The sequence below is a fragment of the Anarhichas minor genome, unplaced genomic scaffold (genome assembly GCF_050575085.1).
Source record: "Anarhichas minor isolate MPS153535 unplaced genomic scaffold, ASM5057508v1 ptg000011l, whole genome shotgun sequence".
In the NCBI taxonomy this organism is placed as follows: Eukaryota; Metazoa; Chordata; class Actinopteri; order Perciformes; family Anarhichadidae; genus Anarhichas; species Anarhichas minor.
Window position 1 is genome coordinate 13106779 of NW_027466457.1, and position 22450 is coordinate 13129228.

The 22450-nt window shown below is 41.9% G+C and overlaps 1 protein-coding gene across 1 annotated transcript in view; it reads left to right on the forward strand.

Annotated features, from left to right (window-relative positions):
• Positions 1-479: 479 nt before the first annotated feature.
• Positions 480-22450, forward strand: part of cspg4 (chondroitin sulfate proteoglycan 4) — a 63051-nt gene continuing 41080 nt past the window's right edge. Inside the window, exon 1 of the mRNA XM_076089987.1 lies at positions 480-555. Coding sequence (XP_075946102.1) covers positions 480-555 — 76 coding nt within the window. The remainder of the gene's footprint in view (positions 556-22450) is intronic.

Sequence of the window (22450 nt, forward strand, 5' to 3'; positions counted from 1 at the left end):
GTTTATCTTTGCAGAAGGCTGTCCCTGGTCTCCAAAGGCCACTCCAATTACTAAGTGAGACAAAAGGAGGGAGCTCTACAAATCCAGGAGTGGTCAGACTGAGAGAGAGGCAGGGAGGTAGTGTTGCTATGGGGAAGTTTGTTTTGAGGGGTTGAACAGGGAGAACTGATGCATGTGAATGGAGGTATGTGTGTGTTTGTATGTGTGTCCTAACGGGTCTTGTGAATGTGTAAGTGCAGGGACAGGAGGGAGAGGCAGGATATGATTTTCCAGTCCTTGAAGATGTGAGTGTATAAGTGTGCTGGAGAGAGGGGTGGGTTGAAAGAGGGCGTCCCTCTCATGGTCCCTCCCCAGCCCTGCCCCTTCACATGGAGGAGTATCCTGTAGAAGGTCCCAAAACTGGAAACTCATTCAGTCCCTTCTGAATGGAGTGTCTTTAACGTGAGAGTGGAGGACTTAAAACTTTTCAGCACGAAAATATGAGAGCCACGCATTCGGTCCTGGTTGGTGCCTTCCTGGCCCTGCTGCTCTGCCTTCCCAGTCCAGGTCATGGAGGTAAGTGCCACTGCAAATCACTCTGTTAGTGTCCTGTTACCCCCCTTCTCACTTTCTCCCCTCTGACAGAAATGCACGGGGGGGGGGGGGGGGGATCAGACCGCTGTCCCTGTATGACGCTTCCCCAATGCATAAATCAAAGCATGACAAGCTGATGAGTTAATGCCTCAAACTTAAAGTACAATAAACTTCAACCTTAACCTGCATCAATATTGCATTAAGCAAAAAGTTTGAGTAAACTCGAGTCTACATTTCTTTTCTTTACTTTTTTGTTGTCCACTCTCACGGTCCTCTTGCCATCTATTGCTCAGCAGTGAAACCTTCCTTTTCTTGGATGAAACTCAATACATGAGGGGAAAGATGGGCCAAGGGTCTGACCCTGGTCCAAGGTCTGAGACAACATCTGTCGATTTTCTTTTCTTTGACTTTCAGTCTGTGCCCGGCTGAGTGTGTGAGAGCATTTACCTTTAGAATGTTTGCATTGAAAGTGTGTTGCCAAAAGGCAGGAGGTAGTGAAGATGAAGCCCTCTGTGGATACAGTTGGAGGTGAGCTGGTTCCTCTGCCGGGAGCAATGAATGGCTCTTTCAGAGAAGTGCACAGTGGCAGGCAGAGCTGCTCCTTATCCACCCAGAGAGGTGAGATGAAAGCGTGGCAAGGGGGGGGGGGGGGGGCTAGTAAGGGAGTGAGAGAGGTAGTGTGCGCTTTGGGGAGGGGGATGCATGGAGGCCAAGGCCCGTACAATGGCCCCATAGTGCATTAGTAAAGTCAGCTACAGATGTACTTTTCTCAGATATGATGCAGCAGTTCTTATTCATCCTGAGTACAGTTCGAGTGAGACTTACAGTGTTTGGGCGAGGCAAAACCAGTAAGAGTATGGGAAGTAGAAACAGTGTATCCAAACAACTTAACCAACTCACCTCGGTGCATAATTGTACATATGGCGAGTTGGCAGGATCAGCCTTGGACTTAGAGCAGCTGTTGAGCCCATTGTCTTCTGCCGGCTGTCAGATCTTCAAACTCTCACTGCAAATTCCACTCCAATTAAGTCCGGGCAAACCTCTCCATGAGTGTCTTATTGGCAGCTAAAGTGAAAAAGTGTCTCTTGATCATTTGAACGGGGGAGTACTGCTTTGTCTCAGTGGCACAGAATCAAAGCTCAGCTGGGGAACTGGATTCAAATCGTCTGCACTGTGATCTGTTCACTACAAGCACGAAACGAGTCTCCTACCCTCCTGTTTGCTCATTTATAGATAAACCCCACTGACTAGCGTGGTGGCGACACCTCCGCTAAGCACTTAGCTGTGCACTGAGCAATCCGACTGCTGTGTGAGTGTGGTCACATCGCAATTGCTGACGAATCACAGAAACCTTTTTGCATATTCCTGTGCAGTGTCTTAATGTAGATATAGACCCTTTTACAGCCTACGTCATCAAAAATATGGGTGCGCATGTCATGGCAATGAAAGTGGCGTTTTTGCCCAGCTATCCAGACGAGTAAGCAAGCCAAACATTTAAATTAAAACTGTTAACAGCATCAACATGGTTGTTCAGTGTTCGGTGGTCAGAATTGATATTCCGACAGTAGACTCAAGTTCTCCAGAATTCTGACAGAATCATGATCGTTTCAGTGCAACCAGTGTTTCATTTTAACGAGTGATGGTTTTAACTGGTGACTCTCAGCTGATTGCTCGTAGTAACTTACATAAATGATTGGCGATAGATTACAAACACAGAAGAATATGTGTTTAAAATTGATAAAAGGCTTTTACGAGGACACCTACATGTTCTTCTAACATCGGCCATCAATACGAGAAACCACAGAAACGTTTACCTGAAGCTATGTTTTGAATACGAGCGACAAAAGCAACAAAACGGCCATTTACGTTTGTTGGCAAGTTGTAGCTTCCATTGAAAATGACTTGAAGACCGTTGCTGTGTCGCTTGTAGCGTCACTCGTGGAACCGAAACACCGGGAGCGTCTATGGCAACAAAGATATTTAACGTGTTGACTACCTCTGGACTGAGGACATGAATAAAATAGATGTGTGTGTAGTATGCATTTAAACACTCACTGTTTATATCATGGTAGTTGATGTTGGTAATTGTAAGTATGTAGCGACATGTTTGTCAATTAAACACATGTATATATCTGGCCACTAAATATTGGGCCACTTGCTCATGTATACTACCAACTCACAAACAGCACACACATCTGGAAAGTCAGTTTGTTTAGGTTGCAATCGCAATCTTTGCGGGTCAATGCCCTTGCATAGATTGACATATTAAACTCCAAACTGTAAAAGGCTCTATACATACAGTAGTTAGCATTACAGTTAGAGCTGACATAGTGCAGTAGTGTAATTTTCCACATATCAAAAACCAAATGCTCTACTAATCAAAACGATGGCTGAATAAAACAGGAAAACTGTACAAGGGAACAATTTCTCCTCATCTAATAATCAGCTGGCACAATCTGTCTCAGTGTGAACAGTACTCATCCACTGACCCTGGAGAACTAATTGCTAATGTTGACCAGATGTACAGAGTCACTGATTAGATTTTTTGCCCCCTAGCACTCATCAAAATTCCTGCCACAAGCTGCTGGGGGACTCTTCCGCCCACGACGTAGAAGGCTTACGTTTCCTCCCTGCGTTTACATCTTCAGATGTCCCGGGCCACGCCCCACATGACGCCGGGGCATTCTTTGCGTCATTGGCACCTTTCTTTACAGAGTACAGTAGTTCTTAATGTTAAAACGGTCTGCGTGCACCCACTCTTACTATAATTCAAGGAGCAGAGGAGGTTTGAGTCAAATCATGAACACGGCGAGCCTTCCCCTTCATAACATAGGATGATTCCTACCACTCTCCAACAGTCTTATGCCATCGTGTTTCTTCCGCCCACACAACAGTCTCGTGAACAATTCTGATGCAGTGTGATGCAGGAGCTCACCAAATCAATTCTATAATCCACTCCGCATGTAGAATATATGAAGAAAACGTGAGAAGGCTAAAATGTGAGGTGATGTGTTTGGAATGCTGGAATACCTGCCATGACCCTCACTTTAACATTGCACCTGTGTTTGACTACACCATCTTTCACCTACCCAAGCTTACAGCATACCTGCCTACAGTGAATATAGAATGTAAAAGAGACGGGTCTTTTTGGCATTGAAAGTAAACGACTAGTGTGGTTCTGTATTCAGTGGCCATGGGGGATCAAGAGATGCTCACTTTATCATGGCTCTATCTGAGATTGGACCTGTGAGATGTGCCTGTACAGAGTCTTTAAAACAGCCTGCAGCTCTGTATCTCTTCAGTGGCCGGTGACGCTGCACTTTAACCGCCACTTTACCAAGGTTTGGAAAAAATTGGCAGGGCAGTTATTTCCAGACCATGAATTGCTCTCTAGTGCTTACATGTTGTTTGGTTGGCCTGGTAATAGAGGGTTCTTTTGTTGATAGACTTACAAAGTTTGAAGATGTTTTATTTGTTAGAAAGTTGTGTGCTTCTATGGAAGCCACATCCACCACCACTCCCCTCCGTTGGTCAAACAGTGTGAAAAGCTAATGACTTCTTTCCTACCCCATTACCAGCCTCTCCAAAAAGATTCCCGTTTGTTCCTTTGTTTTGTCTTGTGTTACTTTATGAAAACCCATTTATAACATATTGATGTTTTCTGAAATACAAATATGACCAGACAGCTGAAGAGACAGACAAACAGACGGAATGGAGAGAAAACACAACTCCTGTCCAACTCTGTTGGCAGACGTACGGATGTGAAAATGCTTCTAGATAACACTGTAAGAGCATCGATTGAATCTTCACATACCTAATTGCGGATGCTTGTCTTAAATTGCTCAAATAACATATAATAAGACAACAAAATCTACTACAAACACTGTGTAATGTTTTATGCATATTTGTGAGTGGTTTTGGGACGTCTTGCTCCCGAATGTGTTTGCATTTTCAATTGCTAAGTTTAACGAGGGGATTTGCATCCCAAGACTGCACATGAGCCTGCTATCTCCCCTGGAGTATAATGTCACTATGGTAACAAGAAAAAATAAATGTGAAAATTGTCCTGGGCTTTGTGAAATGTCTGTGTACAAGGCCTCCATGTGTTCCTCAAGAGCTGGCAGGGAAAATGGTGTGACCACAAGTGTCTGCACAGAGGATTAATAAGTCCAATATTTGCATTGGGAAATTGATGAGATTAGTGTTGTGCTGGTTGTGCTGGTCCCACAGACACACTTTGTGACCCTCCTCTCACCTCTTAGTTTAAACACAACGCAATGTTAGGACAGAATAAAAATGGGGCGTTTGCAGTCAATCCAAACAAGAAAACCTGTGTTTATAAATGCAGAGCAGAATGTGCAGTCTCTTGCCTGTTTTCTGTCTTGGGGAATCCCTCAAAATGTGACTGAATGTCCGAAAAAGAAGCGGCTTTCTGAAAAATGTCTAATGAGAGAGTTTCACTTCCTCATTGTCAGAGTTTTGGTTCATTTTGTAAAAAGAAAAAAGTAAAATAAAAGACTAAAGTATGGTTTACATTTTGTATTACCTTGTCATTTGCAAGAGCCTTCATCAATTCAAGTTTTTTTGTAAACATTTTTGCTTCCATAACATTGCTGTCGTCGGAACGGCGTTATCAGCTGTAACCACCGTAGGAGTGCAGTGCAGAGCAGCGGCCATTAGCTAGCCAGTGGGGCACACAAACAGGGACTCACATGCACTCACATGCACACACATGCACACACAGCAGAACCGGCTACGTAAACAAAGCACAGAAAAGCTCGGATTACAACACACAGAGGGAGAACGACTTTATTCTCTGCCAACACGTTCTCATCCAAACTCGTCACATACTGACACTGGGTCAGACCCCTTGGCGTCACTTTCTGACACTCTGGGTAGACCACAAGCTGCGATCTCCACTGCTGAGAAGTGAAACCGAAGCAGGTACCAGTCACATGTGAGTGCCATACCAAGTCGCTAGCTGCCAACTGTCTGCTCTGCTGCGTCACTTCGGAAAGTCCTGTGTTCGTTTGACCCATGAATGAGAACGGGCCGCCTCATCTTATCTTTACATAGAACATAGCTGTTTGCTGCTAAATGAATGTTCTGAATGTCGCATAGAGAACCTTTGAAAGAGAATCAACTCTGGTTGCCCTGCTGCAGAACAAGTGCATTCCTTCTAAAACTTCAGTGCAGTATTGGATCCTTCCTGTAGGCTGGAAGACATCCTGCTCATTTACACTCTCGTCCTTTTGGCTGCATGAAAATTAGACTTTTTCTGAGCATGGAAGACGATCAATATTGATACCATTTCTAATATGATATAACCTCCCTCACTTCTGCCAGGCTGATGTTTTATCCTGGCACCTTCAAAGAGAAAGTTTCAGTGAGTCATAGTTTATTAACTATTTTTTGGGGTATTCTGGCCCGAGGCTAATATCATTGCGAGAATCCAAAGTTAGCTGTATGGGCAACCTGCTTCACCCCGCCCCTGCTTCACCTCACCCCTCAATAACTTCCTCTTGTAACTACAGGTAGGATTTTATATATGACCTGCAACAACAGGGTAGGCAGCATGTCTGCACGGTGATTACAGTGTCGGCCCCATAATAGATATGAGACAAGTCTGACTCCTGTAACATCAATAACTCCTGTCAAGACACTGAACCATTGCTGCTCTTTCACAGTGGGCTGCTGTGGTCTGATAAGCATTGCAGCTAAAAGCCAGTGATGGGAAATGCATAAGATTGTCTAAGAAAAGCCAGAGTTGATGACAATTTCATCATTTATTTCACTAAATTGCGGAACTACAGGATAATTTCCCTTCATTACAACTTCTTATTTTTATAGTTCTTGCCGTCACTTGTACTAGTTATCACCAAAGTAACTGCTAATATCTTAAAACACAGTTGCATCCAAAGCAGGGCACAAAGAGTCAACAATCAGACAGGGCCAATATTTTAGCCACATTATCAGATCACTTTATTTTGAGGTAAAACTGAAAGTGAACTAACCCAAAATGCACATGAGTATAAGTTGTAAGTGTGATGGATGTTTACAACTGTTTGGATGATAACTTTAATCCTTATCCAGCATTTCCGGTGCTTCTCAATATCTTTGGCTCTAAAACACACGATAACAACTGTTTTATCACGTAGATTAGAGGATTCAAATACTAGATGTAGAGAAAGGGGGGGGGGGTCAATAGGAGCCCACGAGCACATTTTTACCCCAAGGCCCCATAGTCGGTTAATGTGGCCCTGTCTAAGGTTTTTTTTAAAGCCAGTTTGATCATCTGACAGCTCATGTTTTCCCCTTCTTAAGCCTGCCAGATCTAAGCAGATGATTTGAAGAGTCTTATGGTATAATTACTGACAGGATAAATGGCCAAAACTACTAAATTAAGTTGTTGTAAATCAGAACAACCCTTTATAGCAGCAAAAACATGTGATGAAGCTGTCAAGATGCACTTCACAAGGCTGCAGATGTGCCTGATGCACAACCCTTCCAAAATAGGAGCGAAAGATCTACCTTCCTTTCCAGATGTATCACTGCCATTGTTGTCACATTTAAGGCAGAGACCTCCGTCACTTCAAATGCACATATCATAACTCAGTTTATTCTCATTGTGAGGCAAGAACGGTCCCTTGACTTGAAGACTCTATAGTCCCCTGGCAGACGATCTTTCCCACATTGCTCTCTTTGAGGTTGCTGGCTGTCAACGGAAGGCTGCTCGGATTATATTTTAAGGCCATGATCTGCTTAGAGTGGACAGACAGCCCACACACAGACCTCATTTAGCCCTGGGTGTGTACACAAAAGAGTTTCTGTACACAAACACAGCCCCAGATTCTCTCCTTAGGTGGAAGGTCACAAGCCATCTCATGGGGTGCTCCCGTGTTGTTTTAACCCCTACCACGTCAATCAGATAAGTCGGTGGAAGGGGGTTTTGCTGCAATTTACTGATGAATGTTCTACACCCAGATTTCAGGCCTGTAAGTGGCAATTTGGGGTTTAAAATTGTGATCGCCTTGTCGTCATGCAATTTTAAGGGAATTCTCTAAACTGCAGCTGGGGCTGGAGCGAAGGAGGAAAATAGTGACAGTAACCCAAGTTTTCACATTGAAACACATTTTCATATATATATATTTTGTGTTGGCCCACTTAACAGGATAATAGTGATACGTTTAACAGCTGTATTTTTCTTTACCAGAGTGTGGAGATGTTACATAAAGATCTATGCTCATCATGCTTAAATACTAACTAAAATACCCAAATAACTTTACAATCGCATACCATCTACAACATTAATATGATTAAGAGTCTACAGGCATACTAGCTGCTGTGTTTTAAGCTATACTTAAGCACAGCAGTGCTTTTTAGCTAAAGGTTAACTGCTAACATGCTTGCAGTGGCAATAGGTTACTAACATGCATATGCTTTGCAGGTGTGATGTTTGTTATCTTTTCCACCTTAGTTTAGTGGGCTAGCATGCTAACATTATTATGAATTGGCACCACATACAAAGTACGGTTGGACACAGTGGACACAGCAAACGTGCTTGGGACAAAGTCCTATTAAATGTGTGTCCGTGGCCAAAAGCTTGACATACTCGGAAATCTGGAAAGTAGATTAGATTTGGTTCATGATGTCTTTGAGGATATTGGGTTTTTGCAGCCGCAGGCAAAAATATATGGATGAATGGAAGAATGAGATTAATGTCAATTACTGAACATAACAAACAGTAAACAGGGTAATAACAGTACTGCAAAAGATGAAAGAAACAAACAAACCAGATGCACCGTCATGCACATTAGGATACCTGTAGGACAACAATAGGGCCACGACCTGAAGTGGAACATTTAAAAGCAAAGTGTGTTATGACGCTAAGAAAGACGGTTTTATATTCTTCCCCCACTGCCGCAACTGAACTCTGAGTGTTTATTTTTGATAAGAGCTGTTGGGGAGTTTTGTGCTCAAAATGAAAACTCCACAGAAAATGATCATCACTGCAGAGCTGCCAACTTTCAATAAGAAGGAATTATGCATGACCAGATGTCTTGATACGAGTGGCCTTTTTTCTTTTTCTTTTTTGTGAACAGTCAGTTTTATCATGTTTGGTTGAATAGAAGGGAATCACTTCTATTCTGGCTGCCATTGTTTCTCTTATCCATTGGAAAATAAATTAAAAAGATGAAGGACTCCTTCTTACCCCAAAGGGCTGCTGTGGAATTACTCAGTTTACTCCTCAAAATCAACCCTCAGGATCTTCCCTTCCTGTCTATTGTGAATGTTATCAACTCATAATATCAACAGATTTTGTTATCGTACATCATCATATGATATACATTAATGCGTAAATCCCATTATAGGAACAATGATTGCTTTGTTGAACACTCTGCATCGCATGTAACTCACATGGCCTGATCAGTGGAATCAGACCGATGTGGTCAATGCGGTAAGGGAAGGCTGCTCAGGCACTGGAAAAGCAGCATGAATCATGGGAAATGTTTCCAGTGTCGGGCTGACTCATCTGAGACGCGTTAGGACAAGCCCGAGCTTTCCACTCCAACATCTGGAGTCGGCTTGGTCAGTTTGTAGCGAGCCAAAGCTGGAGGCTTTAATCAAAGTGTCCCTCCGCTTCTCTTTTCCTAATATAGACAAAACAACTGCGGTGAAAGAATGCGAGTGCGCCACAATTAACCAAGTTCTGTTGAATGCTGAGCGTTAGATCTGAAGTAGCTCTTGAAAGAGGCACTGAAGGACCGGTTTGTTATCAGATGTGTTGCTCACAGAAACTCTAAAACCTCTGGGAACTTCTTTTTTCACGAGTTCTATAAACGGTAAGCAACACACATAGTAGTGTCTCAAATGCATCAAATAAAAAATGGAACTGAATGATTTTAAATTGTAAAACGTCTCTAATATTCATGCAATGTATATTGCATTTCACGTGTTGAGTTCCATTCTACATAGCACTATCCCTCAGAAAAGTCCAGCAGGGACAGGAGCTCTCACATGAATATGAGTCACTATTTTAAATATAGAGAAGTCCTCTGAGAGTGCGAGGACTCCCCCCAGCCCTGAGGGTGCATGACTCATAAGCACAAGGCCGCCGTGGTTAATCATAAGACATCTGACTCCAAACTAATAGTTTTTTGTGCGTCTAATTAGTTCTCGACTCTGAGAAGTTTATTAGCCTTTGCTCCAAGACCAGATGATTGAGATTTGTCCTCAAGGGGCTGCGATCTCCTGAGAGAAATTAAATATTTTTCACATAGTTTGGGACAAAGTTCTGACACTAACAAAGTTCACAGATTCTGGCACCTGAAAGCTGATAGTTAACTTCATCAAGCATGTGACTTAATTGTCTTTATTCAGGCTGTTATCATAAACATTCATATACCGGCAAAAAGTAATGCACTGTAATTCGTAGCCTATATATAACTAATTTGTATTTATTCCATGTAGTCGTGAACAAAGAAGTATAAAGAGCAACAGACGCTGCGTTGGGAGAATGTCAGGGTGGATTGGTGGGTAAAACCAGATTTCCATCCAGCAGACTGTTCGAGTCCTGTGTGTAACCAGAAGTTACAACGTTGATGTATTTGTCCCGTAACTTCCATACTTACGTAATGTCGCTCCTTAGTTATTTTAGTTTTGTTGCCGAAGCCTAACAAAGATGTTTCCTCTGGAGACCGAAGTTTATTTTTTAAAAACTTTATGCATGTAACAAGCAGAAATTGACTTGTGTTGCTGGACATTCGTGGGAAAACACAGGAAAAATGATTGATAACTTTTGGTAGGATATCATAGGAAGCATTGTATGAGGATAAGATGATTTTCAGCTACGTAAAAGTTATTTTGTTTTTATCCAAACAGCTAGTCTCCTGCTCTATCGTTCCCACAACATGGCAGCGGGAGGCTGCATTTACAGTAGCAGTGCCACTTTTCACAGCATGCTGACATGAAGGCAGATCAGTGCCAACTTCCGTCCGGTTGAAGATCTTCATCAGCACTGCCAAGGGACCATGAAGCGTTCGGAGTAATTTAATGCCAGACGGCCTCATTGCAGGCAGGGTTCAGACAGAATCAAGGGCGCTGTGGGGTAACACCAGGCCTGGGATCGCCCAGATGACAGTCTGGAGTAGCTTGCACCAGATAAATATAGCTGGACGGGAGAACCAACAAAAGAGCATGTTGCTTCACATGGGATTGACGAAAGAGGAAAGGGGGAGGAAAGGGGATCCAGGGTGGGGCTGTGTGTGTGTGTGTGTGTGTGTGTGTGTGTGTGTGTGTGTGTGTGTGTGTGTGTGTGTGTGTGTGTGTGTGTGTGTGTGTGTGTGTGTGTGTGTGAGAGTGTGAGTGCGAGGGTGTGTATTCTGTATGTGCTGTGGTTCACACAAGTCCTAGTGTTAGGGAGCCCGAACAAATGTCGTCACTCCGCTGGTTATGCAGGCTTAAAATAACTGGGGGAAATGATGTGTCACATGAAGTTTGGTTTGACTGTAGCATGAAGCGGAGGACAGCTGCACAGTGGAGCTGAAGCACACGTCACTGGTCTGCCCGGCCAGACAACCAAGCTCCTTGTGCAATCGTGTGTTCAATCTTTCGCACACTTGTGGCAAAACAGATGCAAAAAAGTTCTGTGTAGTTTTATGGAATATTGTGAAGTGAGCAAAGACTCAGATTATGTGTTGTGGGCGTCAGTTATATGATAATTAAATTCTTCCTTCACATTAAAAATATAGGTTGTGAATATGTTCAGGCAAGTAGAATAGTTAATTATAATCATAAAGTTTAAAAAAGTTATATTGAGGTGTACGAGTTGACATTAAAGAATAATTAGACATTTTGGGAAATGGGCGTATTAGCTTTCTTGATCTAGATTGGCAGATTGATAACCACTCTCATGTCTGTATGATAAATATGACGCTAAAGCTAATGTAACAGGCAGTTAGCTTAGCTTAGCACAAACACTGGGAACAGCCCGAAAGGAAACACAATTATCCGACCCGCACCTATTTCCCAAAACCACTGTTGTAGAGAAAAAGGGAGAAAATAGGCCTGTCTTGGCTTCAAACAATCGCTCTATGGATTGTTTATGTTGATGCGCTGTGAACACAGTGATTTGAAAATCCATTTTTACGCAATATATGATGTTATATCAATCAAACAATGAATGTTTTTTATCCTGAAGGAGACCAACACAGACTCAGCATAAAAAGACTGTATCAAAGTTTTAAAAGTGTCGCTCTCCGTTCCTTCCATCATTAAACATCCGTTCACCACTCTCAGCTTAACAACCCTGTTGCTTCAACATCAAACCTCTACCTGAATTAATCCTCATTAATTCTTCCCTGATGAAAAAAAAGTAAAATTTGCATTTCCAGACAAAATTCATATTTCATGAAGTTTGTAGAGACCCCGCTCAAAAATGATTACATGCACAATTAAACAAACGGAGGGCGTACGCTATCGTGTATAAGAGAAAAATAAATATTGTGAGAAATGAGAACAAAAGATCCGGGATCTTTGAGCAACTGACAACAGCAGCTGAAGTCAACAAATGATCGGCCAAACCAAAAGAAATGCAGATGACAGGAGAGATGAGTGCACACCGAGAACAACCAGTATTTCTGTGGCCAACTATGCAATCTGATGTATCGTAGTGTGCCAGACTGGGTCATGGGAATAGACCCTAGGGAATGCAAAGTAGGGAAGCTGACCACGCGTCACCCCGGAGCATCCTGTCACTCCATAGCCATCAATGCATTCCCATGATTCTCCTTCTCTCGTTTTCTGTGGTCCTCTGAAGTGGGTGGTGGGAGCTACACCTTGGAGACACAAAAATAAAACGTCCATTTCTTCTTTTAAAGCAAACCAGTGACACATGTGGCCTGTTCAGGTCCAGTCTAACAGAAATGTTGTCCGACCCTTGTTTAGTACAGTAGCCACCAGAGGCTGTGTAGCTCATTTGCAGTGTGAGAGAGCATTTTGCGACTCATAAGAATACCAATAAGCTTTGGGTGGCAATTAGCATAGGTCCAGCCCAAGGGAAAAAAAATTGGACTCGCTTTTTTCTGGCTGCCTGATTCTCTAATGCACATTAATTTATTAGAAGAATTAGCATGCTCCTGGTGTTTCTTTGCCCTCTTTCCATTATTCACATACTCTTATAGATGTGTGGGAAGGAAAAACTGGTAAAGTAAAAACAAAATGCGTTAAATATCCGGAAGGCCATTTAGTTAAAGTTTATTTAAGGGAAAGTCTGGTGCGTGGCATTCAGTCTAAATACTTTAAAATGGTTCCGATCCCTCTGGTGTTGAACTAACAACACATTCTCACTCCCAACTTGTTAAATATCTCCGCTTGGTCAGTGGCCCTACGCTTCAAACTGTAACTCTGGGTACCCCTCTGGCACAAGCTTGGGACGTGTCTGGGACAGTGGGTCAGTTTCCCCTCATTACATGCAGTTTCTTTACAGAATAAACTTCTGTGTTCTCAGGAGCCAGCCAGTAAATCCAGAGGCTATAATCCTTTATTGAATTTATCGACTAATAAGCCTGAGCTCAGTCTCAAATGGGAGATGTAAGTTGAGAGGAGACACTTTTAATCAGGTTTATATTATGACTCACTTGAGACATTATGGATGGGAAAGTAATTTTAAGGGCTGTGGGTCTGAAGCTTTACACACACCAGCTTCTACTCTACTGTAGCGGACAGTGGAAGAGAGGTCAGCAGTTTGAAATAGAATCATCTGATCCCTGGAAAGTGTGGTCCAAACTTTAACATAAATTAGATGTCATTGTCATCTAAAATAGTTTTACAGCCTCAACAAACTTTCGCTCAACAAAATGTATGTTCAAACCAGATAGCACAGTGTGTTGAGGGGTGGGTGGGTTAGGGGTTAAATAAGGTTTTATACAATCAATCAGTAAGAGAAACATGAAAAGTTTAAATAAATGATAAAAGCACCAATAGGTTTCCCTATCTCTGCACAAGTAAATACTTTACTTGGTGGAAGTCTTAACAGAAACTCTCACAGCAGCTGTTGTTGCAGATAAATTCTACTGTCATCCAGCAGGCAGCTACTTGTGAGCACAAATATTTTCCTGGCAACCAAAAGTGGAATAAACTGGGTTCACTGCCTTGCCAAACTGTGGATTTCATTTCCAGGCGTAAGTAGAACATGGTTGTGAAAAGTAGAGAAGACTGCCATGTTATCTTAAAGGTTGTATGTGCTGTATTTCTGCTTCCCTGGTGTATTTACATGACAAGTTAAAAAAACACAGGGATTGCAATTATCCTGGTAATTGAAAGTCAACATCTGAAGCCAGTAAAATGAATCAGCTTGATAACAATGATTTAAATTGCACACAATCAAGGATACGCCCGAATAACAGATCTTTGATTAGGTTTAATCATGGACGTCCTTATTAGGAGCTGCATAATCAAAACACAAACAGGCCCACTTCAGGCTTCCACTTCTGCTTGCAGCCTATGACACATTACAGTAGGAAACCTTCAGCCTCTATCTCATAACTGATTTTTTTTAACATACTTCTGCTGAGCAGCCAACTCCGCCTCGCCAAAAACTGTCTTCACAATGTGTTAGCGGGAACGCTGGCCTCCAAATAGCACTGCATTGAACCTATAGTGCTGTGCTGTGAGGTAAAATCCAGGGCTCATTCTAATAGAAAAACATGATTCGCTGGTCTCTGGAAATCTGAAAACAGTACATTACTGCCAGAGAATGTTCAGCCGTTGCCTGACATCTGTCCTGGTGACTGCAGACCAGCATTCCTGAGCCCGTTGTTGAGCTGACTGGATACAGTTTGGGAGCTGATGCAGGGAATTAGCTCTCCAGTACTCACAGTGGAAATTGAATGCAAACAGCTGCATAGAAGTGTCAGTGAAGTTAGTATTTGGTCTGGCTGAAGAGACACTTAGCTGCTGTTTCTGAAAAGACAAATATATTTCTTTTTTTTCCCCTGGCCATACTGGAAGAGAAATTATGATCCCATTGTAAGAGATGTGGCACGAAATCAACAGTATTTGTTCTGGGCCAAGATATAATTAGGGGTTTCAGAATAATATGAAGCTGTAAATGATTTAATTACTATAGAAAAAAATTATTCGCACAGCAATTTCCTTACATTTTGGACAGCGAATAAAGGCACGAACAAATCATAAAAACCTACGTTCAAAGTGTACACGGTAGTGTAGCCAAGGGTTATGAGTTGAGCCAACACATACGAGGATTATAAAACAACATGGAGGCTCCTTAGTTCGAATCAAGACGACTGCATGATGTCCTTCCGATCTTGACAAAGGCAGTGCATTTTTCGTTTATTTGTCTCAGAGGCTTTTGTCTGGTGCATAAATGCCTTAACTCTCGAATGTATGATGAATTCCAGAGCAAACCTCCTTCACCTCTTTTAAATGCAAGTTCTAAACTATTGATGGTGGTCTCCATGTGAACTCACCGCTCCTGAATTGCTTCACGGTGATGTCATTTGGTACTTACTGGCCCCGAAAACAGACTGTCTGTGTAGAGAATTAGGGTGGTTGGATAATATATCCTGTAACAGGCTGTTGCACTGGATTCATGAATGAGGCTTTAACTGAGAGCAGGTGTGTTGTGTTACAGATATAATACTCTCCTTCCTGTGAGTCGAGCGCTACAAAAATATATTCAAAAAAAGAAAAGGTCCCCATCGCTTTGTTGAGTGAAATGTAGATAAATAATGTTAAACCACCTAAACTGAGACGTACCAAAGTCTCACATGGGCACATGGTAGGATTTTAGTGAATCACTGTGAAAAGTTGGAGGACACATTGTGTGAGGAGGATGCTGTGGTGGACCTTTTATTGCCAAATGCAACAGGAGCAGCCCTGCACTGCCTGGCTCCACCCTGCCTCGCCCTTCTGCGTCAGCTCCACTCGTCTCCTCCTCACACGCCAAGAAAGTCAAAATACATGTAAAAGTATGAATGCAGTGACTTAATTCCATATATAGTCCGATTAATAACTACGACGTACATGATGAAATAAAAAACCAGACAACAAAGACAGCTTTGACAAAGTTTTTCAATCCAGCTACCTCCTTATTTTTCCCTTTGCTTTTTCAGTACACTTTATTCCGACGTACTTCTATCTTATTTTGATATTCCAGTAAACTAAGTCCCTGAAGTGTCTGCATAACGAACATTTATCTTTTTTGGGGCGACTGTCGCTCAGAAGGTAGAGCGGGTCGTCCCTCAATAAGAAGATCGGCGTTTCAATCCCCCGGCTCCTCCAGTCCTTCACCACAAATTGCTCCCGAAGGCTGTGCCATCGGTGTGCGATTGTAATGCGAATGCTTAGATACTCCTGATGGGCAGGTGGCACCTTGCATGGTAGCCGCTGCCATCATTGTGTGAACGGGTGAATGATGTTTTGAGTGGTCAGAAGAATAGAAAGGCACTATACAAGTACAAGTCCATTTACCATTTTCAAAACAAACTTCTGTCTTCATAGGAAACAACTTAGTTAGGTTAAGACAACAAAACAACATAGTTAGGTTAGATCGTGGTTTGGGAGAAATGAAGAAAATGGCCTGCCTGACTTTTTGCAGTCTTTATACTTCTGGTTACTGAAATTACATACATTTCGATTTCGTCGGATATCTACGAATTATATTGCATTCAATTTATCTACGAAAGCTGTATGAGAACGGCCTGATCAAAACTCTGGTCGCCTCATTTGACTTAATGGGAGTCTAACATGAACCACAGCATCCTGCCGGACTAAGACACTCAACAAATGGACTATTGTCTCTCTCCGGTGTTACTCGTACCCAAACTGTTGGCTTGGAAGCCACACAGCAAAGAACATTTTGAAAATGCATCGTTCATGCATTCCATACAGTGCAGCGCTGTAGATGCTTTTAATTCCACGGGCCTTATTCTCTGTGAATCAAACGCATCTGTAGAACATCTGAATGCCAGCTGGATGGCATTGGAGGCCTTTGGCTGGATTATCGAGAATCAGTCCAATTTGGAACGGCATTCATTCATAGTCGGAATATATACGGGCCGCTTCATTTGGCCTGTGGAATTAAATTCCTCAACCTCATTTAAATTCTAATAAACAACTGTGAATATATTCATCACTAAAGGCCACAACTCATTTATATCGGATTCACAGGGCCAGTGTTGTGAATGTTTGAATAGCCTCCACATATGTTGTGTTACATGTATGTTTTAAACCCTTTAAAATATCTGAGATCCTGACGCTGATACTATATTCAACAGAGGAAGTTAACGGCTTAACTTAGATAGGTTTTGATTTTCATAAGCATGCAAAAAAGATATGTGAGAATGAGTATTCATTTTCAAAAGGATGTTTGTATTGTGGGATTCAGCAGGTCTGTCAGCCTCATGTCCTAAAACAAACGTTTATTTTAAGCCAAACCATGATGTTTTTACGAAAACAAACCAAGTCTCTTTTTTGCCTAAACATAACCAACAATTTAGTTTTCAATATACAACGTTAAAACTGCGACCAAAATCCGGGAGCAACCCTTTTGAAACGTAATTGAGTATGCAGTTGAGTTGTATGGGAACGTAATATTATAGGAGACAGGGTTGTGTCTGTGTATGCTTTCCAGATTTACTCAGTATTTTCACTTGGAAGGATGGCTTATTGTATGTTCCTGACAGCTCTCAGCATGTTGGTAAGTGCTCTCAGCACCAAAGGATTGAAGCTACATGTACTGTATATAATTTTCTTGTAAATGGCTAAATTGCTTCAAACTTTCTATAGTTGCATGGCAACAACAGAGAGCATAAAATGTCCATTGACAGTTGTTCAGCCCCGCAGCTAAGAGGGAGGTTTATTCCTCATGGACAAAACAGTACAGCACAATTCACCATCGAGCTGTCTGTCAAAATGCATCTTGTAGTTTTGTGTGTGCCTTAGTTTAACTACAGCTTCTCATTGAACATGACGGTTGCAGTTAGCGCTGAGGCAGTTAAAAATAAAACACATTATTAAGGTCTCGTGAAGCTGCTGTCGCACAGAGAGTGACGCTATTGGAAACAAGACCAACGCCCTGACAGTATGCCAAGGCCTTCTGGTGAAACAGCGGATCAGAAGCCTGCAGAAGAAGCTCTTTTGCCCAAAATACATCTTTTGCTGCTCACCAGAAAATCCCCTCCTCCCACTGGGTACACCGCGTACTTTCTCTTTGAGTCTTTCTTTCCATTTGTACGTTCCTCTGCTGCACTTACTCAAGTGTCGGTTGGACCAGATTCTTGAGGACACAAAGATTCCTTTTACAGTAGCGATCTGAAAAATAACTTTCGTTGCCATTTGTTTGGTTTGCTTTTTTTTGGGGCAACAGCCTGGGTTGCATGGGCCCTCCCTTTTTGCAACAGAGTCACCCCGCAGCTTATAAATGTTTAAAAAAGGAGCCTTCGTCTAGTCCATCCAAAACCACCTCAACGCTTGGCAGAGTTAGAGGACGAACGCAGTCAAAAAACCAAGCGAACACATTCCATGTCATCAGCTACACAAAACAGTGTCGGTTGTGCTTGCAAGGCTGTGTGTTTGTGAGCAATTCAGCTTCCCAAAAGATGTGTCAACTAACTGCAAGTCCGGCACTTTATGTTGACCAGTATGTTTGTTTATCATGTGGCAGGACCATTGCTGTTGATATACTCTCCATATGGCAGGTGTGGAGGGCGATGAGCACTTCAGAGATATGGAATTTTTCAACACTTGGCAACACCCGGCTTCACATTCATGACATTAAGCTGTGGGCAAATTCACACTAGGGAACCACCAGCGTTAACTGGGGCCTACGTGTCTCGGTCAAAGGCACCTCATTGGACCTTTTCAGTGGGAGGAAACGGCATTACTCAACCCCCGGCTCATTTGGGGATTCAAAGTGACATCCCTGCAGTCATAAACCCTCCTCTACAACCTTCATGCCACCAGCACATGCATATGCTTTCGCTTAATCAGGAGGTCCTTTATCAGCATCGGAGGCTGTGTGTTTATGCCTGTTTATGCCTGAGTGGATTGAATTGAGCGTGTCTGTGGCTCATTGGGAGGATTCTGTGAGAGCCGGAAATGAGGATCCTCGTGTGTTTATATGTGCGAGTTTTCATGTGTGTGGCCATCTGAGGCATGAAGACAGACGGATGAGTCATACATTTTAAGCTTCTCACTTCTGTTGCTGCCAAAATTCAATTCCGTTGTTTCATTTTTATTCATATTTATATATAAAAAAACGTTTTGACAAACCTGTTTGCCAACAAATGTGGTTTGGAAATAAATGTAGATTCCTCCCAATGATGCATACACTTAAAACACCATATCAATATATCAGGTCAAGTTTAGACAATGTTATTGTGCAACTTATATTTAAATAAAGAAATCACAGAAAATATCCACGCCGGACAGCCAACGCTGTCTCTTACAAATGTACCCATTCAACTAACCTGCACGCTCAATCACGTTTCGAGGGAAATGTAATTTCTCCCGGATTACTGTCGCAGTTTGAAACAGTTTGAAACACTTGGTTAACATTGGATATTTAAACAAAAAAAAATGCAACAAAAGTACTTGGCTCACACTGGACACAGACAGCCGTTTACTTGTTGAAAACCCTGTATTTCTTTACGCATCCACCACCACAACCTCCTCCCTAACACGGCTTCTGTGGACTGATTTGAAACGTCTTTGTGATACGAAGCAAACTTAATCCACAACAAAATAATTTCCCCTCGAAACGTAATTTACAATGCAGTTTCGTTGTTGACAGGGGTGGAACCAGCACCACATCATCATATGACTCTAAAATAGGAAAAAAATGTCCCGTAGATCCTGAAGTACCTGGTCTCATATGTCTGACAAAGACAGCTACATACGCTGCCAACTGTTTAGAGTGATGGCTTGTTAAACGTTATTCAATTAACTCGAATATAAACCACCTCTGCAGGTGGGCTGCCAATATTCTGCAAAGTGTGGCTCTTTATTTCACTTAAAGGAAAGCGCAAAGCGGCAGTGAGTTACCTGCAGCTCCTCTGAAAGTGGGTGTTCTTATGGAAAACCAGGATAGTGATCTGGCTTTGCCAACCTTTTCCTACCTCCTGACATCAACTTTTATGTTCCTTAAGCAGAAAACAGAAGTGTGTACAAGCTGTGTGGCCAAAATTTGTGTTTTGTTTTTAAATTTGTCAGAAAACTACCCATCTCAAAATCCATCAAAGTCTGTTAAACTTGAACCATCTGAAAATTTGCAACATCAAACCAGCCATGAGAGGCTCTCGGCCTCTTTGTCTCTTAGGTTGGACTTGTTATTAAGTCTGGGTCACGTTTGGGTGCAAGCGCTCGGTGGCTTTGCAAATTGGTTCAAAGGGACTGAGTTACTGCAATCAAAGCAAATCCGCACACACTGAAAGAGATAGAAATGGCATCACCCACACACATGATGGGAAAAACTGCGTGATAATGCGTCTTTATTGAAGTCTGACCCTAATAAGAGTATAATCGCATTGGGAGCTGTGAAATCATGTGTTCACCCATTAGCAAAAGAAAACGCACTTCTCAGTCTCTCCGATTAGTCCAAGAAGCTCCCAAAAGGGCTGTTAGCATCCACACTCCAGAATGTATTTAAATCCAGAGGAATTTTAATTACACTCGGATAGCTTTTAACTGGGTTAGCTTGTGTTGTTTGAATGGTTAATTAATGGTTTTGTAAGCTGTTTTCATTTCATCCGCAAACTCCAAGCGTAGTAAACAAGCAGACATCCTCATCACAGGTGACGTCCGGTACTTCTTTTTAGCATAAAAAAACCATTCAAACATATGTATCATATCATATTATTCAGTCATTGGCCTTTAAGTACTTAAATACAGTCTCCATTTTATAAAAATTGAGTTTTCTCATGTTTCAATTTCAGATTCATTGCTGAACGTCTGCCACTGCTGGTGATCAGCTGATTGACTGATTGGTTGAATGATTTAAACACTCTATGTTTATGTTTTTCAAGCCTCTTTGAGAAATGAGAGAATTTTACTCATTCAATTCAAAAAGAAGAATCCACTAAGAAAACATCACATTTCTCCATTCATCAAAGGTTAGAAATGTTGTGGCGGATGCATTTTTATATGATGAAGGAACTGCGTTTTTTCTCATTTGTTTGTCTGATGTGTGAGCCTGCAAGAGACTTCTTTTTAGATGCAGTGTGTTGCCAGCTTGACAGATCATCCAGATCTGTGAAATATTCAAGAAGCTAATCCTCAGATTTATGATTATCATATCCGTTGCCGTGGAATTTGATCTCCCTGTGAGGTATGAGACGTAATATATGCATGCTCAGACCATGTGGTGCATCGGCTCTCACACATACTGACATTCTGCGACATTTGCTCACTGAGCGGCTAAGCACCGATGAACACATCTGCAGATGGTTTATGTATGTTTAGCACTGTAGGAGGCCTCCTGTCCCCCCCCCCTTGTGTTTTACATGTGAAAGTATATCATCTTTACTTTAATGAGGCGAAAAGAGAGAACGGAAAAGTTTAATCTCCACAAACTCGTCCTCTTCCCAAATGAGCCAGATGGAACGTAAAGCATGATAATTCCCTTTTTTTGGAAAAGGTTCAAGGAGTTTTACACGGCCAACATTCAAGTAACAACGAATGAATCACAATGAACGTCCCACATTCAGGTGTGCAAGGGGGATTTCTGCAGCAGGTCAAAGAAGAGCGAGTACAGCAGAGAAAGCCTGCCTGAAACTTTAAGCCCCTCAAAAAATCGAACTTTAAAAAGGGATTATCACCATTTTCTTGACTTTTGGACTTTTGGATGTTTGAGCTCAAATTTTTTTTTTTACACAGATTGAAGTGCTCCTCTGTGTCTGCTGTACTCAAGTTCCTTTTAGCAACCATTTATTCTGTAATAGTCCTTAACACACACACTGTGATTATGAATGAGCTGAAGAAGTTGAAAATGTCATCCATCAACAGACATTGATTAAAGTGAATCACTGGGAAATCTCTGTAATGTTTAAGGCTACATTAGGCAAGTTAGTGCACATTAAAATATCAATTTCTTATTGAACCGATGTGACTAAAGTGGGACTGCAACAGGGAGGAATAGCAGTAATTGCAGAAGTAAAATGGAGTGATGGTGATGTGATAGGACTATTGTCTTTCTCATGTGATACCACCCACTTTTTTTTACCACTCACAACATTCTTGTGTATTTCTTAGAGTCATGAGTTTAAGCTTTTGTCACAACAAGTCATAATTGTTCTTTGTTGAATCCTGGAAGACCTGTCAATCAAGTCAACACAACCCTCAAAACACACCCTCTGCACATCCTGATATCTTTATGAAACATCAGCTGTCAAAATTGACATCTTGATACACAATAGAAGGCGTTAACATAGCAAGGCCATCACATCTTGTGAAAAACATATATCGACTCTCAAAACAAGAGTCCTCTTTCATTTCCTGCATCTCAAGACCATGTAAGATTCAGCCATGGTGATTGAAACTTAAAAGCAAAACACAGTCTTCCTAAAGCAGTGAGGAGTCTGTCTAGAAAGAGAGACAGATCTTTGGTCGCACTTGGCATCCTTTGATATGAAGCGATCACACAGTAGTTGGTGCAGCTGGCCCATTTCTGAATACAAGTTAGACCTTAAACTTTAAAGCGCCCTTTTTGACCATTTGTTGTGCTGCTGGTTGTGCAAAAATCGAAGACTATATTAAATATAAAATAGAAATGTTGCATCAGAAAGTGAAAGTCTACTTCCTGTATGTACAGTACTGTGTAATTGACCTGCAAGACTGTAAAACAAGACATGCGGTCAGG